This window comes from Suricata suricatta, chromosome 13 (genome assembly GCF_006229205.1).
Source record: "Suricata suricatta isolate VVHF042 chromosome 13, meerkat_22Aug2017_6uvM2_HiC, whole genome shotgun sequence".
NCBI lineage: Eukaryota > Metazoa > Chordata > Mammalia > Carnivora > Herpestidae > Suricata > Suricata suricatta.
Window position 1 is genome coordinate 6,680,908 of NC_043712.1, and position 17,988 is coordinate 6,698,895.

At 47.4% G+C, this 17,988-nt stretch overlaps 2 protein-coding genes and 1 long non-coding RNA gene across 6 annotated transcripts in view; 1 reads left to right on the forward strand and 2 right to left on the reverse strand.

Annotated features, from left to right (window-relative positions):
• The window catches only part of GLE1 (GLE1 RNA export mediator), a 28,958-nt gene extending 14,639 nt beyond the window's left edge, over positions 1-14,319 (reverse strand). For 2 of the 4 annotated variants that reach the window (XM_029920526.1, XM_029920527.1), the window contains exons 1-6: positions 14,131-14,319; positions 9,507-9,728; positions 6,810-6,920; positions 2,079-2,227; positions 1,784-1,844; positions 1,322-1,576 (exon numbers count right to left, since the gene is read on the reverse strand). In XM_029920526.1, coding sequence (XP_029776386.1) covers positions 1,322-1,576; positions 1,784-1,844; positions 2,079-2,227; positions 6,810-6,920; positions 9,507-9,728; positions 14,131-14,229 — 897 coding nt within the window. In that variant the 5' untranslated portion in view covers positions 14,230-14,319. The remainder of the gene's footprint in view (positions 1-1,321; positions 1,577-1,783; positions 1,845-2,078; positions 2,228-6,809; positions 6,921-9,506; positions 9,729-14,130) is intronic. The other 2 variants (XM_029920524.1, XM_029920525.1) reach the window with 2 other exon arrangements.
• Positions 14,291-16,953, forward strand: LOC115276492. Its single transcript, XR_003901962.1, has 2 exons — positions 14,291-14,622; positions 16,618-16,953. It is a non-coding gene; the product is annotated as an uncharacterized LOC115276492 (long non-coding RNA).
• Positions 16,778-17,988, reverse strand: part of ODF2 (outer dense fiber of sperm tails 2) — a 33,134-nt gene continuing 31,923 nt past the window's right edge. The window contains 1 exon segment of the mRNA XM_029920534.1: positions 16,778-17,783. Within this exon segment, the coding sequence (XP_029776394.1) occupies positions 17,595-17,783 (189 nt within the window). The 3' untranslated portion in view covers positions 16,778-17,594.

A 17,988-nucleotide genomic window follows, 5' to 3' on the forward strand; every position in this document is an offset into this window, starting at 1 on the left:
GGGAGATACAGAATCCGAAGCAGGGTCCAGGCTCTGAGCTGTCAGCACAGAGCCTAACGCGGGGCTAGAACTCACAGACCTGAGATCATGAGATCATGACCTGAGCTGAAGTTGAACACTCAACTGATTGAGCCACTCAGGCGCCCCACTTGGCACTTTCTAACACTGCTTTAATGATAACATCAGAGGCACCTGGGTGGTTCAGTAGGTTAAGCGTCCGGCTTCGGCTCAAGTCATGATCTCACGGTTCATGAGTTCAAGCCCCATGTCGGGCTCTGTGCTGACAGTTCGGAGCCTGGAGCCTGCTTCGGATTCTGTGTCTCCCTTTCTCTCTGCCCCTCCTCCTCTTACTTTCTCAAAAGTAAATAAACATATAAAAAATTCTTTAAAAAAAAACAAAAAATAAACATCAAAATATTTTTAGCAATTAAAGTAATTTTGTGTTTTAAATACAAGGTTAACTGGGGAAAAAGCTACATAAGTTGCTGTAAGGGTTTTTTTTTTTTTTTTACCAGAGCACATCAGGTGTTCAACAAAATATTACTGCATGAACTAAAAGTATTTTGCGACCAGAATAAACAATTATTTAACCGAAGCTAGGAGACTCTGGATGTATAAGAGTCCGGTTTGGGGTGGGGTAACCCCTCACATGCACACTCCTTCTCAGGGAAAAAAGAGAAAACGCCAACAGTGATTACTATCTCTAACAAATGACCTTGCTATTTTCCACAATAAGCAAGCACGATTTTTTTTTCAGGCACTATTAAATCAGAACATAGGGGTACCTGGGTGGCTCATTTGGTTAAGCAGCCGACTTTGGTTGAGGTCATGATCTCACAGCTTGAAGGCTCTTGAGTTTGAGCCCCGTGTCAGGCTCTGTGGTGACGGTTCAGAGCCTGGAGCCTGCTTTGGATCCTGTGTCTCCCTCTCTCTCTGCCCCACCCCTGCTCACGCTCTATCTCTCTCTCTCTCAAAAAATATTAGTGAACATTAAAAAAAAATGAAAGAAGGGGCGCCTGCATGGCTCAGTCAGTTAAGCGTCCGACTTGGGCTCAGGTCATGATTTCACAGTTTGTGGGTTCGAGCCCCATGTCGGGCTCTGTGTTGACAGCTCAGAGCCTGGAGCCTGCTTCGGATTCTGTGTCTCCCTCTCTCTCTGTCCCTACCTCGCTCATGTTCTGTCTCTCTCTCTCTCTCTCTCAAAAGTGAATAAACATTTAATAAATAAATAAATAAATAATGAAAGAAGATCAAAAAACAGCTTGCATTTAAGGTTCTCAATTTCTGAGCCAGAAGAAAAGGTCCCCAGAAGCCCGCTCACCTCGGAAGTGGCCCGAATGATCCCCGAGACGAGGCCGCACAGCTGGTTGCCGCGGGTCCGGAAGGCGGACAGGTCCACCTTGAGCGCGTCCCTGTGCTGCTCGGAGGCGTCCAGCTGCTGGCTGAGCTGCAGCACCTCTTCCTGCAGCCCGTAGAGGCCCCGCAGGCGGAGCTGGCCCTCCTCCCTCCGCAGTCGCTCCTGCTCCACCTGCTTCAGGCGCTGCTGCTCGGCCTCCCGCAGCTTCAGGTTGAGAATCTACAGGAGGGGTTGTCCGGCTACCTCTCTCGGAGGCGCCCTGGGCCTTCTGATTCTACATCCCCCGAGCCCTATGTGGGCCACATATTTCAAAGACAGCCCCTTCCCCCAGCAGGTAAAGGACAGCCCCAGGTGAGTCACAGGGAGGCATGCCCCAGGTTAGAGCCTGACGTGGACACACCCACAGGAATTCTCCCAGACTCTGACCTTGGCTCTGTGCCGATGCTCTGCTTTCAGCTTCTCTTGGTGCCCCAGGGCTTCTCTGGAGCTGCGGGACAAGCGGCAGGACAGTCAGGGAGGCTTCCGAATCGGTCTTACGTCACCTGTCCTCAGTCACCTTCTCCTTGTGACACACTGGTCACCTCTCCAAGGTTGGTCATTTTTCTAGTTTATGAGCTTCACTGGCCATTTTATTTCATTATTTAAGAAGAAGTTCAACTCCTTCCCTCGGGGCTTCATGCCGGGAAAGAGGGCCAGCTGAGCACACCGATGCCCCGCTCACCTCTTCTCCATCACTTCCCGAAGGTCCTGGAATTCCTTGTGATGCTTCAGCTCCTTCCGCTCGTCGAAGCGCTTCAGTTGTTCAGAGGCCATCTCAGAGAGGGCTCGCACCTTCCTCTCCTGCTCCTCTTGCCACTGCCTCAGGCCCTCCTGAAAAGAATCGGCACCCGCTCCCTGCAGCTCCATCGGCCCCTTGCTCCTTTCCCCACGAGGAACATCTTCCCGTCCGACCTTAATTCCATCGGAGACAGCCCAGGGCATGGAACCGGCTGTTTAGGTCTCAGAAACTATGCTCAAGTCGCCTCTCCCCTCGGAGTGGATGTTTAAACTCAGCTGCTTTGGAAAGCTCTTCCCATTTGCCCCCTGCGATTCAGCTCTCCAGTATCAGCTGGGACTGGACAGGTACTTACCGATATGGCGTCAAAGAGCCGTGGCTTTGAAGCCTCCGTGCTGTGTACCCTGATTTCAGAGCAATCAACAGGTCTCCTCCTAAGTCCATAAACATGGCAGGCACAGCCCTCACCACTCCTTTTCTCACCTTATCGTCTCTGCCTCCATTTCCTCCCCCCTCCACTTAGGACAGTCCCCTTCCTAGATTCCTAAGGGCATGAGATACTCCATTTATTATTCATGAGAGTATTCTCATCTGGTTCTTAAGGGCGATGTGACATCTTAACTACCAAAATTTAAAGGGTATGTATATATCCTTTGACACTGGTTTAGTTTTAGGAATTTATCCCCAGGAAATATTTGCATGCGTGTGCAAAGATGGATGAACAGGGATGCTCAGTGCAGCCCCGCGGATGATGGCAGTACACTTAAAACAATTCGCATTAACTGGGGATTGACAACATCTATTACAGTAGGTCAGCCTAGGGAACAGTCCGCGGCCTGTGCAGAGGGCGGGATGGTAGATTTACTGGCATGAAGACATGGCAAAATAGATTGTTGAGATGTTAGTTATTCTATTTGCAAGCTTCCAGTGCAAGAAGGCACTGTGAACGCAGCATCTATAACCTCTCCTCTGAGACTGTTTAAATACGAGCTGGGAAGGGGAAAAGGACTCAACAGCAGAGAGCACGTGGGATTGTTAACAGGGAAAAAGTTTGGCCATGCTTCTGGAAGACAGAAAGTTTCTGGGGAGGAGTGTGGACTGACAGCAGAGCTGAGCAAACGTGAGGACGCGCGCGCACACACACACACACACACACCACACACTTGCGTCTCTCAGAGAGAGAGCCAAGCTACCAGAACTTTGAAGAGGCTCAGGACTGGGCAATGCCAGGTCTGATTATCAGGTGGGGTTCACGGGGCTGAGAACAGAGACACGGGCTGAATAAACATTCAACAGTCAACTCTCCCCGCCCCCTTCCCCCCACCCCCCTCCCCAACCAAATCATGAGATAAGAACAGGGGGGGTAGCCAGGTATGTGTGCTCTAATGATTTTTTAAAAACATCTTTTCGGGACGCCTGGGTGGCTCAGTCCAGTAAGTGTCCGACTTTGGCCCCGGCCATGATCTCACCGTTCATGAGTTGCGTATGGAGCTGTCTGCTGTCTGCGCACGGCCCACTCTGGATCCTCTGTCCCCTTCTCTCTCTGTCCCTCCCCAAGTCGCATTCTCTCACAAAATAAATGCTGAAGACCTCTTTTCATGTGCTTCTTTGTACCCTGGTAAAGTATCTCTGTCTTTTGCCCATTCTGTACTTGGTGTGTTTTTCCTGTTGTGGGCTGCGCAGTGGTTTAACAAGAGGTCTGCACGGGGCGCCTGGGCGGCTCAGCCAAACTGAGCGTCCGACTCTTGATCTCGGCTCAGGTCATAATCTGACAGTACACTTGAGCCCCATGTCTGGCTCCACGGTGACAGGTGGAGTCTGCTTAGAATCGCCCCGTGCATGCCCTCTCTAACTAAATAAACTTAAAAAACAGAGAGAGAGAGAGCTGTACATTCTCTGACACCCTCCCGTCTCCTCCACTTCAACCTGAGCAGGCCCTCGTGACCACCTTGACTGAGAGAATGTGCGAGAATGTGGGAAAGAGTCACAACGTTGCATGACTTCTGAGACGGCGCTAAGGGCCGCGCACCTTGGCCAGCAGCTGTTATGAGGACGCTCGCTCTCAGAACCTGGCGGAACCCGGCCTCCTGCTACAAGGAAGTTCAGCCACATGGAGCGCACAGATGCCCCTGCTAACAACCGGCTTCAACGGCGACACGGGTCAGTGAGGAAGCCTCCGAAAGAACTCCAGCCCCAGTCACTACAACCAGAGACCCCAAGTGAGAACCACCTAGTGGAGCGGGTCGCCCTCCAGAAGCCTGAAGGACGGTGATGAAACATCAGGAGTGGCTGTAAGCCCCAAGTCTGGGGTGATTTGTTACACGATCACACACACTCCCAGCCAAAAACCAGGGTGTTCTTCCCTAGAAGAAAATGAACAAGTGGGGCGCCTGGGGGGCTCAGTCAGCTAAGCGTCCGACTTCGGCTCAGGTCATGATCTCATGGTTCGTGGGTTCGAGCCCCGCGTTGGGCTCAGTGCTGACAGCTCAGAGCCTGGAGCCTGCTTCAGATTCTGTGTCTCCCTCTCTCCCTGCACCTCCTCTGCTCGCGCTCTCTCTGTCTCTCAAAAATAAATTAAAAAGAAAAGAAAATGAACAAGTTATCCCAAGATAACTGGGTTAGTGTGGAGGCTGGGGTTCCAGAACATGCGCCCGAGAAGTCTGACACGCAGGAAGTCCAAAATCATCATTTCGTTCCTCACAATGCACCTGGAGGCTCTGGTCCAACCACTGGTAAATAAAGGTCATTAGATGTTTGAGGAAATTCTATACCCTAGAATAATGAAGCTAGAGAAAACAGATTATTGCAAGGAACACAATTAAATCTGAAAAAGAACTTGAGTGGGATACGAAATGAGAATGAAATGCTCTGAAAAAGGAACACGTGGAGAAGAAGAAAAAGCCCGTGAAAATTAAACATAAAATTTAAGAAATAGGTATACGCCTATTTTTTCAATGAACAATGGAAGGATAATATTAAATCTTTTGGAAAACAGAAAAAGACAAAATAAAAACGAGAAAGGATAAAGGAAATAGGAAATTAACCTTCCCGGAGATGAAGGACCCGAAGCCTTCAGCTGAGAGGACTCCGCTGGCCGGAGCTGAGCACTCCTCGTCCCCGCACGGCAGGGCCCGAGGGGAAGGAGCCGGCCCCTCTCACTCGGAGCCTAGCAGTCTCCTTCCTACGTTCTACTTACTTCTCTCGTTTGCTTCCATGGCTCCTCACTGGTACAGAAGCTCCGTGAGGGCCCGAATTTGTGTCCGAGTTGCTCGCGGTTTTCTCTAGACCCAAAGCAGCATCCAAGTGCTCAATAAGCATGTAAGTGCACGGTAGCTATTTGTGGACTCAACGAACAAATGAGGGTAGATGCCAGAAGACTCTCACTTTATGAACTCACACGATCTGTGGCAATTTTTACAAAACCATGCACTGTTTTTCTAATTACAAAATCACAAAGTCCGCTCCCTGGGCTCAGGGTTGGGCAGCACAGCTAAAGGCACCAAGATGGCAGGAATCCTCCGGAAACACAAGACCCATTACGGCGCCTCACTCAAGAAAATGGTAAAGAGGACAGAGAGGCCAGCACGCCAAGTCCAAGTTCTGTGGCAAAACCAAGATAAGAAGACAAGCTGAGGGGATCTGGCATCGAGGCGCCTGAGAACAGGCCAGGGGTGCCTGGGGCCACACGGCCACTTCTGCCGTCACAGCGCAGTCTGCCATCAGACTGCACAAGGTGAAGGCCAGGAGAGGCTCCACCACCTGAAACACTGCTCGCTATAATAAATGGGTTCATTTACATAACAAAATTATTTTGGTGTGTTAAATTTATTAATTGGACATTCTGATTTTGTGTTGCATTATTTTGCTTTCTCAAAAGACCTGGGAATTAAAATCCTTCTAATTTTTTTTTTTGAGAGAGAGAGAGCGCGCGCAGGGGAGAGGCAGAGAGAGAGAGAGAGAATCCCCCAATGCGGGGCTTGAACTCAAGAACCATGAAATCGTGACCCAAACTGAAATCCAGAGTTGGACGCTTAACCAACAGAGTCACCCAGGTGCCCCTAAAGTCCCTTTTTTATTGGAAAAGCTTGAAAAAAATAATAAAGCCAAATAAATTACTAAAACAGAGTTAGTCTGTCTTCGAGGGGCTGTTAAGATCTATCTTCTCAGTGTAACCTTATCTGACCACCCCAGATCAGCTTCAAGCTCTGGAGAAGTATATGGAAGCCACGAGGGCCTAAGGAATTATCTCAAAGTCATGTGCAAAATGGAAGAGCTAGGATGTGAACCCCATCTTCCTTCAGAAAGCTCACTCTTTTTTTTTTAATGTCTATTCATTTTTGAGACACAAAGACACAATGCAGAGGGTAGGAGAGAGAGAGATACAGAATCTAAGACAGGCTCCAGGCTCTGATCTATGAGCACAGAGCCCAACGTGAGGCTCCAACCCACAAACTGTGAGACCCTCACCTGAGCTGACATTGGATGCTTAACTGACCGAGCCTCCCACATGCCCCCGAGAGCTCACTCTTAAATGCTCCGTTACACCAGCTCCCCAAGTGAATCACGAGCTACCAGCACACGGGGCACGACGATTAGCACGAGGCGGGCAGCCCTAATGCCTGAAGAACTGCATTTCAATGCGGCTGCCTTGGGTCAAGCCCGCCCTGGGTCACTTACGGTTCCTCTCATCCGGTGCACCAGCTCATACATCTGGATGCAGCCTTCCACTTTGATCCTCCGGGAGGAATGAAGTGCCATAGGTTCTGCATGCTGGGACTCCTGTTTGTCCTGTAAAGACAGAAAACAAGAAACTAATCATTTAAGATGGTAAAGCCGATGCTCTCCCTTCTAGATGAAAACCACATCCCTGCCTATGATCAACGACCCATAAGAATGACAACAGAACAATGCAGGTTAGAACCGGCGTGCTTATCGTGATAAGTGATCTGTTCTCGTTTTCCTTTGTAACGAGAACAACATAAATTATGTATTATACAAACCAATAAATGACTTATTTCTTTGCATTGTTTGTTTTAGTTTGTTTTTTGGCTTGCTTGTTTTGATCTGCCCAGCAAATTTTTCCCCATTCTCCGGGTAAGCCTCAATTTGTGCTGGGGTGGATTGAAGGGAGCCCCCCGAACGCACATCCCCAATTCTTCCACCCTCTTCCTCAGGGGTAACCATGTGACCGGCCTACCGATCAAAGCACTCTGTCCCCCTGTGACCTAATGTCTACTTCAGGAATGAGGCTTATGTCCCAAGCTAGGCCAGACTCTCATCTCTGGACTTTTCTGATGGGGTTATCCGGGAAGGCTCTCTACTTCTGGGAATACTAATCTAAGAAAATGTGTGTCTACGGTTACTAACGGCCATCTTGCCACACCAAGTTCATATGAAGAATGGAACCAAGAAAGAAGAGTTAAGCAGAACTGAGAGGACAGGCAAAGCCCTGTATTTGGGTCACTGGATCAAGTCAAAAACAATGTTAAGCAGAAAGTATATTGCTTGGATCTAACTGCTTCTAAATGCATTCATAGACTTCCTGGGTGTGTGAGCTAATTAATTTAATTCCTTTTTCTCTTTCTTGTTTTACTTAAGCTAATTTAAACGGGGTTTCTGCTAAACACCAAAAATTCCTAATGACACAATAATTCATTATATAAAGTCATGTAAAAGTTTGTTTAAACCTCAAGAATGAGGGGTGCCTGAGTGGCTCAGTTGGTTAAGCGTATGACCTCAGGTCAGGTCATGATCTCATGGTTTGTGAGTCCGAGCCCCATGTCAGGCTCTGCGCTGACAGCTCGGAGCCTGGAGCCTGCTTTGGATTCTTGTCTCCCTTTCTCTACTCCTCCCCCATTCATGCTGTGTCTCTATCTCTCGAAAATAAACATTTAAAAAATTAAACAAAAAACAAACAACAACGAAAAAAACCCCAAACCTCAAGAATGATGGAATTCTCTATTTGGAGAAGACATCAGCAATTGGGCCCAGTACCAGATTTACCCATGAAGAGACTGAGCCCTACGGAAGGAACGGTGCCTGCCCGTGGGTATGTCACGGTGTTCGCAGAGTCAGAACTGAGAAGCACTTGTAGAAATTTTTTAAAAATGGTTTTTTAACTCTATAAAAAATAATTAAAATAATTCTAATTCACAGAAGTTGCAAAAATAAGTACAGAGAGGCTGGTGCATCTTCACTCAATCACCCCCATAGTAACAGCCGTAAGTACAGTAAAACAGCAAGGACAGTAAACTGACGGTGGCACAGGCCACAGAGCTTCTTCGGATTTCGCCAGCTGTGCAGGATTATTTTGTGGGTGCGCAGCGTTCCATGCATGTTTACCTCACGCGTAGATGTGCATAACGGTCATCATAATCATGGGACAGAACTGCCCTGTCCCCACAGGCTTCCTATGCACACCTACCTTCACACTCCTAACGCGGTCTCTACAATGCTCTTATTTCAAGAATGTTAAATGGATGGACTCATACAGTATGTTCCTTTTTATCTGTATAGAGACAAATTACTTCTAGAAGGATTACTCTCCATGTTCCAAAAATGAGAAAGAACAGAACACCACCAGTAGCAATTTAAGGAAGAGGAACAAGCAAAGGCGAGGACAAAACAGAATCAAGAAATGCTTTTGCTTTTTTTTCCTTACAATTTACAGCAACGTTAAGATACATACATACATCTAGAGAGCAGGTATAAACTCTACAGTGAGCCTCCAACAGCCAACACAAAAAGGGAGACCGCACAGGTTAAACGCATGCACTGTTCATGAGGAAAAAACCAGTCCACCTGCTCATGAAATTCATGAGTATTCCTGGCACTAAGAACAGAAGGGACCCTCTCCCCTGGCTCTGCATAAAGGGCACACGGGTGCAGGAGGCGGCGTCCTTAAAACAGCGACAGGAAGGGGCCACCATTACTTCCCCAGGGTAAGGTCACTGTTGTATAACAACGGTACACACTTAAACTGTTTCTTATTTTTAAGATTTTTATTTATTTATTTTATTTTTTAATTTATTTTGAGAGCGAGTACATGCACGTGCGTGGGGGAGGGGCGGAGAGAGAGGGAGAGAAAGAATCGCAAGCAGGGTCTATGCTATCAGTGTGGAACCGAACGTGGGGCTCAACCTCACAACCCTGAGATCATGATCTGAGCCGAGAGTGAGTTAGATGCTTAACCGACTGTGCCGCCCAGGTGCCCCAAGATCCTTATTGTTGAGTAATCTCTACGCCCAATGTAGGGCCTGAACCCAGGACCCGGAGAGCAAACATCGCATGCTACCCTGCACGAGGCAGTCAGAGGCCCCTTAAACACTTTTCAGCCACCACGGCCCCCGATTTTAAGCTAATCGAAAACCTTACCTCGGTTCCATCTGGTGTTGCTGGAGAAGCTGTTGAGAAGGTGGGGGTTCTGATGGGAGATTTGGGAACGCATGAAGGTTGTTCAACGTCTGAAGTGGATCTAGAGGATTCTGAAGTCTCCGAGGATGGTGGATTCTCTTGCGTGTGAGGTAAGACATGGTCTACCACCCATCCAGAGTACGAAGACAGCTTGGGAACAGACATACATTCTTCTAAAACATCCTAGAGTCAAGAAGAGGGTGAAACCCAACTTGCATGTTAACTGATCTAAGCAATCAGAAATTATTTTGTCCTTAGAATCTACTACCTGCCTCACTGAAAATCTAAGGCCTAAATAAATACAAACATACAATCAAAGACCCAAACTAACTATTAACAATTAGAGATGAAGAGAAAGTAGTTTCTTGATAATGACCCTGACTCCAATCCTTTAACATTTTTTTCCATTATTTATTCTTTTTAAGTTTCAAATTTGTTTTTTTTTTAATGTTTTATTTATTTTTGAGAGAGAAAGAGACAGCGTGAGCAGGGGAGAGGCAGAGAGAGAGGGAGACACAGATTCCAAAGCAGGCTCCAGGCTCTGAGCTGTCAGCACAGAGCCTGACACGGGGCTCGAACCCACGAACCACGAGATCGTGACCTGAGCCCAAGTCAGACGCTTAACCAACAAAGCCACGCAGGTGTCCCTCATTTTATTTTTGAACAAGAGAGCGCAAGCAGGAAAGGAGAGAGAGGGAGACACAGAATCTGAAGCAGGCTCCAGGCTCTGAGCCATCAGCACAGAGCCCAGTGCGGGGCTCAAACACATGAACTCTGAGATCATGACCTGAGCTGAAGATGGATGCTTAACCGACTGAGCCACCCAGGCGCCTCATGACTCCTATCCTTTTATTTATTTATTTTAAAATTTTTAATGTTTATTTATTTTTGAGAGAGAGAGACAAAGAGCGTGAGTGTCAGAGAGAGAGAGAGGGAGACATAGAATCAGAAGCAGGTTCCAGTCTCTGAGCTGTCAGCACAGAGCTTGACGTAGGGCCTGAACCTACGAACTGTAAGATCATGACCTGAGCCGAAGTCAGCCAGCCTACCTGACTGAGCCACCCAGGCGCCCCGACTCCTATCCTTTTAGAACATCAGACAAAATAACCCCAACCACAGAAAAAGGAACAATGCACAAAGATGGTCATTGAAGCATATTTGAAAGCAATTTAAAACATCAGAACAGAAAAGGACATGATGAATTTTGAAGTAAACTACAGGATACACAATCAGTGGGATATCAGTCGTTTAAAAGTATGGATTGTGGGTGCCTGGGTGGCTCAGTCAGTTGAGCGTTCGACTTTAGCTCAGGTCATGAGCTAAAGGCTTAAAACAAATCATATTTATAATAGAAGCACTACAAAACAAGTTCAAGACATTCTTCCGTGTGTGTGGACAACTCTACCAGTTGTTCTTTTTTTAAATGATTTTTTTGTTTATTTATTTATTTATTTTGGGAGAGAGGGTAAGCGCAAGTGGGGATGGGGCAGAGAAAGAAGAGAAAATCCCAAGCAGGTTCCATGCTGCCAGTGAGGAGCCCATCAGGGATCCCAACGCAGAGTTCGGGGCTCAATCTTGAACCATGAGATCACTGAGATCATGACCTGAGCTGAAACTGAGAGTCGGAAGCCCAACCGACTGAGCCACCGAGGTGCCCCTCAAGTCTACCAGGTAATCATGATCTCTGTATATCTGGCAGACAGCACAAGAGACGGGCAGAGAGACAGGGACAGAGGATCTGAAGCAAGCTCCATGCTAACAGTAGCGAGCACGATGCGGGGCTCGAACTCTGGGGCCGTGAGGTCGTGACCTGACCCCAAGTTGGACACTTAACCAACTGAGCCCCCCAGGCGCCCCTGGCATCGGCACTTTAAACCAGAGAAGCTTACATCAGTTAACTGCAGTTAAAATATACAGCCATTTTGGCGGAGAGGTTTACTCAATGTCAGGAAGGTATTCCCAGGAAATATGGAGAAACAGTGTAACAGTGATCAAGAGCACTGAGTTTGAAACCTGCCTTTCTTAATTTGAATTCTGTCCCTGCATTTCACTTACCTGTATAACCATGGGCAAGTTACTTCTAAAATGGAATAATAAAGGATCCACCTCAAAAGATCTGGGAAGGATTACATGAATAATAGATATAGAGGGTTTAGAACAATACCCAGGACATATTGAACTACTCAGAAACTGCCAGTTATTTATTTTACCAGGTCAGTGGTCCTCCAGCAGGATCAATTTTACCCCCTAGCGGACAGCTGGCAATGTCTGGAAACACTTTTTGTTGTCACAAGAGGGTGGGTGCTATTAGCATCGAGTGGGGTGGAGGCCAGGAATGCTGTTAACATCCTACAACGCAAGACAGCAAGAGCAGCCCCTCATAATGCAGAAGTCTGGCCCAGCCCAAAGCATCAGTGATGCCGCGGCTGAGAAATACTGATCTAGATTGTAGGCACACATCCCACGTGCAATAAACAGACATTCAACCCATGGAGAAGAGTCCAGACACAGAAACAAACAGGCTCATATGCACACTATATAAAGTAATGAAACTCCTTTTCAAGACATAATAATGCTGAGACCACACCTTTTTTTCTCATTCCTTACACCAAAATATATTCCAGGGCCAAAGATTCAAATGTAACAAATAAAACCACATATACCCAAAACACCATAAACAGGGGTGCCTGGCTGGCTCAGTCCATAGAGCATGCAACTCCTGATCTAAGAGTCATTAGTTCAAGCCCCACATTGGGCTCGTGGAGCCCACTTAAAAGAAAAAAAAACTATAAACAGAAAAAATTTCAACTGACAAACTAGAAAAAAATATATCTAACATATGTCACAGATAAAGGGCTATTGTTATCCTTGATACATAAAAAATGTATAAAATCCTGGGGGGGGGGAGAACTCCAATAGAAAAATGCAAATAGCAGGGGCGCCTGGTGGCTCCATGGGTTAATCATTCGACTTCAGCTCAGGTCATGATCTTGAGGTTTGTGAGTTCAAGCCCCATGTTGGGCTCTGTGCTGACAGAGCCTGGAGCCTGCTTCAGATTCTGTGTCTTCCTCTCTCTCTCTCTCTGCCCCTCCTCTGCTCACATTGTCTCTCTCAAAAATAAATAAATATTTTTTAAAATGCTATAAAACTGGCTCTTGAATATATGGGAAGAAAAGTTCAATCTCAACAAAAAGAGAAAGGCATTTCAAAACCATCCTGAGAGCTCATTCTCACCTACTAGATAAGCAAAAATTAAAAGTATTATAATACATTCTATTGATGAAGCTGTGGGCAAAAAGGCGCGATCAGGCTCCGCTGACTGGAGGTAATCTGATACATCTGTTACGGGGGCTGGGGAGACATCGATGTTTACCTTTGACCCAGTGATCTCAATTCTCAGAGCTTACCCTGAAGACACACTTCCCACAGAATGGAAATATTCATACGCAAGGTTACAAGCAATGGATTACAACTCTTCAAACGGTGCGATCACTTCGGCAGCACATACACAACTCAAAACAGTAACCCATGAGTACATAATGATACAAATAATTAAACGGGGGAGAAAAGAAAGCTCTTCCTTACCGAATGCCAACTCGCAAACACAGAAGGAATGGTTAACATTACGGAAATGCCGTTTGGGTCCCTCACATGGGTGACTGATTCAGGCAGAAATAATGACTGCCAACGGTGGGGGTTTGACAAGGAAAAGGATATCGATGTGACCTTGGATTACCTCCCCACAAGATACTAATCAGCCTCAAAAGTAAAAATAATGACTATTAAGTGCAACTATCTGGCTGGCGGGTAACAGCGTGACCAGGTGATCAAGGTTAGCATCGCCAGTGCTGGGAAACGTTGAGATATATGACTGAGAACACAGCATCATTTCTAATGTATCCCTGCCAAAAAATGTATAACGTGAGTTTACTCCAGACAAGACCCATGCTGGGATTCATCCTACAGAATGTAAGGTGTCTATTCCCTAAAATGGTCAGAGATAGAAAGGTCAGGAAAATGCTTTTAGAACTGTTTCCCACGTAAGTCTAAAGAGACAGGACAGCATCCTATCTGTACCTAATTACCAGCAACTCGGATACTGTCTATGCCTTAACGGGTCTACCCCCCCTCCATCCTGTGGTCTAGTATATGGCTTTGCAAATCCTCAGTAGTGACCACGCCCCCACTCAACTTTCCAAATCCGCCCAACGTCATCTAAGATTTTGGTCGTTTCCACAGGCTGGGCCGTATTAATCGTTCACCGCTAAATCTGGACCTCGCAGCCCAAGAGATGTGCAGTAAGTCAACTGACACTGAAAGGGTTGCTTTGACAACATAGCTGGGGCAAGCAAGGAAGCCTTTACAGAGAAGAGCACCTCTGAAATTCCGGAAGCTCCCTAAAAGGCTAGAATAGGCAGGAGAGGGCAGAAACTCTAGGACGCCGTTATGCACACAAAGGAGTCAAAAAACGTAGGCGGGTTGTTGAAAAGAACGCAAGGGTTCAGAGCGCAGGCCGAGCCAGAGGCTAGGGAACAGCAGGGACCGAGGCTGGAAGGGCACCGCCCACTCCAGGGGCCCCCCTCACCTCGCCCCGCAGCAGCCAGTCGCGGTGGTAGCAGAGGCGACCTTTCTCGGAACTGCGCAGCGCCTGCAGGGTCTCCCAGCAGCGACCCTCGGAAGGCATGGCCCGCCCAGAGAGAACTCTTCAGAGGTTCCGCTGGTGACAAAACAAGTCCTCGAATCAGCCGCCCGGAAGCGGGCCCTGGCTTCCGCTTCCGGGGCGCGCCCCACGCAGGGCACCCCCTGCCCCTAACGGCTGCCTGGTCCCGCCTTCGGCGCCGGGCCTGCTCGTCAACGCGCTTGCGCCGTTAGGACTTGGTCCCAGAGGCTCCCTCGCTGGGATCTGGACCCGGCGCTTTCGAAAGCCGGAGTCCTCGGATTGAAGAAAAGCCCAGTTATGTGTTGATGAGGATGTGGAGAAATCGGACCATTGCTGGTGGGCCCTAAAATGGGGCAGCTCCTGGGCAGTCAGGCAGTTCCTCGAAAGGCTGGCATTACCCAGCAATTCTACTCCTAAGTATGTATACGCCCAAGAGAAATGAAATTTGCATCCGCACAAAAACTCGTAGATTGTTCATAGCATTAGTCATAATAGCTAAAAACACAAACGTCCACCAACTACTAATGAAATAGGGTGTATTCATACAATGGAGTATTATTTGTTCATAAAATAGAATACAAATGCATACTACTGCATGGATAAATCTTGGAAAACATTATTCTAAGTGAAAGCGCTGGCCACAATATTGTAGGATTTCATTTTTGTTAACTGTCCACAATGACCTATCTTTGGAGTCTTTAGTCTGGCAGTTAGTGACTGCCAGCGGATGGGGGGGTGCGGGGAGTGGCTACTAACAACTATGAACTTCATTTTGGGTTGATGAAAATGTTCTAGAACTGGATAAAGTTTATGGCCGCACAACTTTGCAAATATACTGAAAAGGACTGAATTATACACTTTAAAAGGATGAATTTTATGGGATCAGTTAGAGGCAGAAAACTCCCTAGAGTTTTAAGTAATACACACTTTTTTTTTTTTTTTTTACAAACTCCTGGGACTGTTTGTAATAAAATACTTTACATGGGGTGCCTGTGTGGTTGGTTGGTTGAGTATCTGACTTTTGATTTTGGCTCAGGTCATGATCCCAGGGTTGTGGGGTTGAGCCTTGTGTTGGGCTTCATGGTGTGGAGCCTGCTTGGGATTCTGTCTCTCCCTCTGTCCCTCTCTCCCACCCCTTTAAAAAGAAAAATAACTTTACAAAGAAAAATACAGCATTGTTGAGAGTCAAAGCATAGACTCCAACAGAGGTGTTTCCCACCAGTGATGTAAATAGCAGTGCCCTGCCTGAAGGAAGTTTTCATTAGTTTGACAAAAATACAGATGACTTATACAGATATGTACCACATTGGTGTACGTCTGCCAACTGCCCTTTCCTGGGAGGGACTTTTTTTTTTTAATATATATTATTTGGGAGAGTGCAAGTGGGGGAGAGCAGAGTGCAAAGGACAGAGGATCTGCACCAGGCTCTGCCCTGACAGGCTGAAGCAGCTAGCCCCATGTGGGGCTCGAACCCACAAATCGGAAGATCATGACCTGAGCCCAAGTCAGACATTCAACTGACTGAGCCACCCAGCTGCACGTTGGGAGGGTCTTTCATACGTCGTAAGTTTAAGTCCATTTATGATGAAGGCTGTGAAAAACAAGCTTAGTTTTGAGGCAGTGGTACCTGCTTATTTTTGCAGTGATCTCCTTGGCAAAATTAAAAGCTGGAAACTACAAATGTCACCAGAATTTAGGGGGGGAAGGAGGTTTCCTGAAGCTAGATGCCTGTGTGGGACCCATTTCTTTTGAGGACATAGGGGAATTCTTTGGAGTTGTTTTTTTTTTTTTTAATGTCTTTATTTTATTTTGAGAAACAGAGACAGAGAGCGAGCAGGGGAGAGGCAGAGAGATTGGGAGACACAGACTCTGAAGCAGGCTCCAGGCTCTGAGCTGTCAGCACAGAGCCCGATGTGGGGCTCGAACCCACAGACCGTGAGATCATGACCTGAGCAGAAGCCGGACACTCAACCGACTGAGCCACCCAGGCGCCCCTAAGAGTTTTGTTCTTGAGTTAGAGTAGACGGAAAGACTGAGACTGCATCACCCAGAAGGCAAATACCAGCTAAAACAAAGGTTAGGGTTCAGCACAGTACCCCATTTGTTCACCCTCTAAAGAATGCGTTGTTCTTTCTTTTAAATGTAGGAAAGTGCGAAGAGCACAAAAATAGCCCATGATCTTACCATTCGGAAACCAACCAACAGGGGCGCCTGTCTGGCTCAGTAGTTAGAGCATGCAGCTCTTGATCTTGGGGTTCTAAGTTCGAGCCCACGTTGGGTGTAGAGATGACTTAAAAATAAAATCTTAACACTAAGATCTTTTAAAAAAGAAACCCAACTATCATTTTTAAAATAGTAATATATATCCCTCTTATCTTCCTCCTACCTTTGTCCATCCTCTCCGCTCCCAAGGTGCCCCCCCCCGGCCCCCGCACCCCGCCGCCCCGCAGACACAGAGCAGTGCCTTACAAAGCGTGCTTCCTCCAATCATCTCACGGGATTATCATGTGAAGAAGGTGCACAGGGAAGAAAGAACCGACCTGGGCCAAAATGAAATGAGAAGCCTCATGAGTCCCACGTACCAAGTACTTGTTTACTGGCTCTCCTGCAGCATTGTCCTTAATCATTTTTTAAAAAACGGGATGGGGTAGGTAAAGGAAACCATGGAGCCTTAAATATTGACTAGAAAAGCTTTCTGTAAAACACAACACACATTATTTCCAGAATAAATGCATTCCATAGATACAAGTCTGGCAAACAGAAATACAAACCAATGGGATGGGGATTATACTTTCAAAAGGCCACTGGACACAGCCCTGCGGGGTCTGTTGTGAAGTGCTCAGGGGCGGTGGCCTCAAGGACGCTTGGGCATGAGATCTCCACCAGGCGTGGGGGAGGAGGGCCTTGGGGAAAACAAGGGCCCTTTAAACAGCGAGTGAGTGTGCTCACAGCCCGGGACTCGTGGTGAGGCCCCCTGGCCAACAGCTCCCGCTCGTTCTGGTCAGAGAAAGCCCAATAAGAGATTCCTCAGAAGAGGAAGGCTGTGAGGGGACTGGAAGAAAAAGTCCACTCCAGACATTTGCTCGGGAAAGGAAGGAGCAAAGTCATGGTGAATTAAAATCTGGTACCCTAGGATCAGAGGATTTAAGGCTTGTCAAGGTAGTTGAAAATTTCCATGAGGTGGCTCAGAGAGGAGAGAAAACTAAGTGGTACCTATTTCACCCCCCCAGTGCTTTAGGGACTTTTCTGGAGCCAGTAGCTAAGACAAGACCCTGAACGCACTTCATCAGTGGAAGAGAGAGGAAAGCCAACAGGCCTTTCAGCTGTGGCTTGGCCACTCTTCAGTTCCCATGGCATCAGACCGGGCTCCCGGCTTGAGACTGGCGGCCTTAGGTAGGAGGAGATCGGGAGCGGATGGGAGAGCTGGTGAGGAAGGTAGTGTAGGGACTGTCCCCAAACACGTTGGCGTAGGACGACTTGAGGAACTGGACGTAGTTCTGCATGCTCCGATTGGTGCTCTCCGACTGCTCCAGGCGATCTTTGAGGTCTTGCAGCCGGCTCTGGTAGCGACGGTCAGCCTAAGCGGAGGAACAAGAAGATGAGTCAAGTGTGCGAAACTTCCAGAACAGATCCCCAGAGACCTGATCAGGGGTTGCCAGGGGCTGAGGGCAGGAGAATGGGAGTGACTGCTAATGGGCATGGGGTTTCTTTCTGAGAATATTCTAAACTTAGATTGTGGTGGGAATTGCACACCTCTGTGAATACACTATAAAACACTGGATT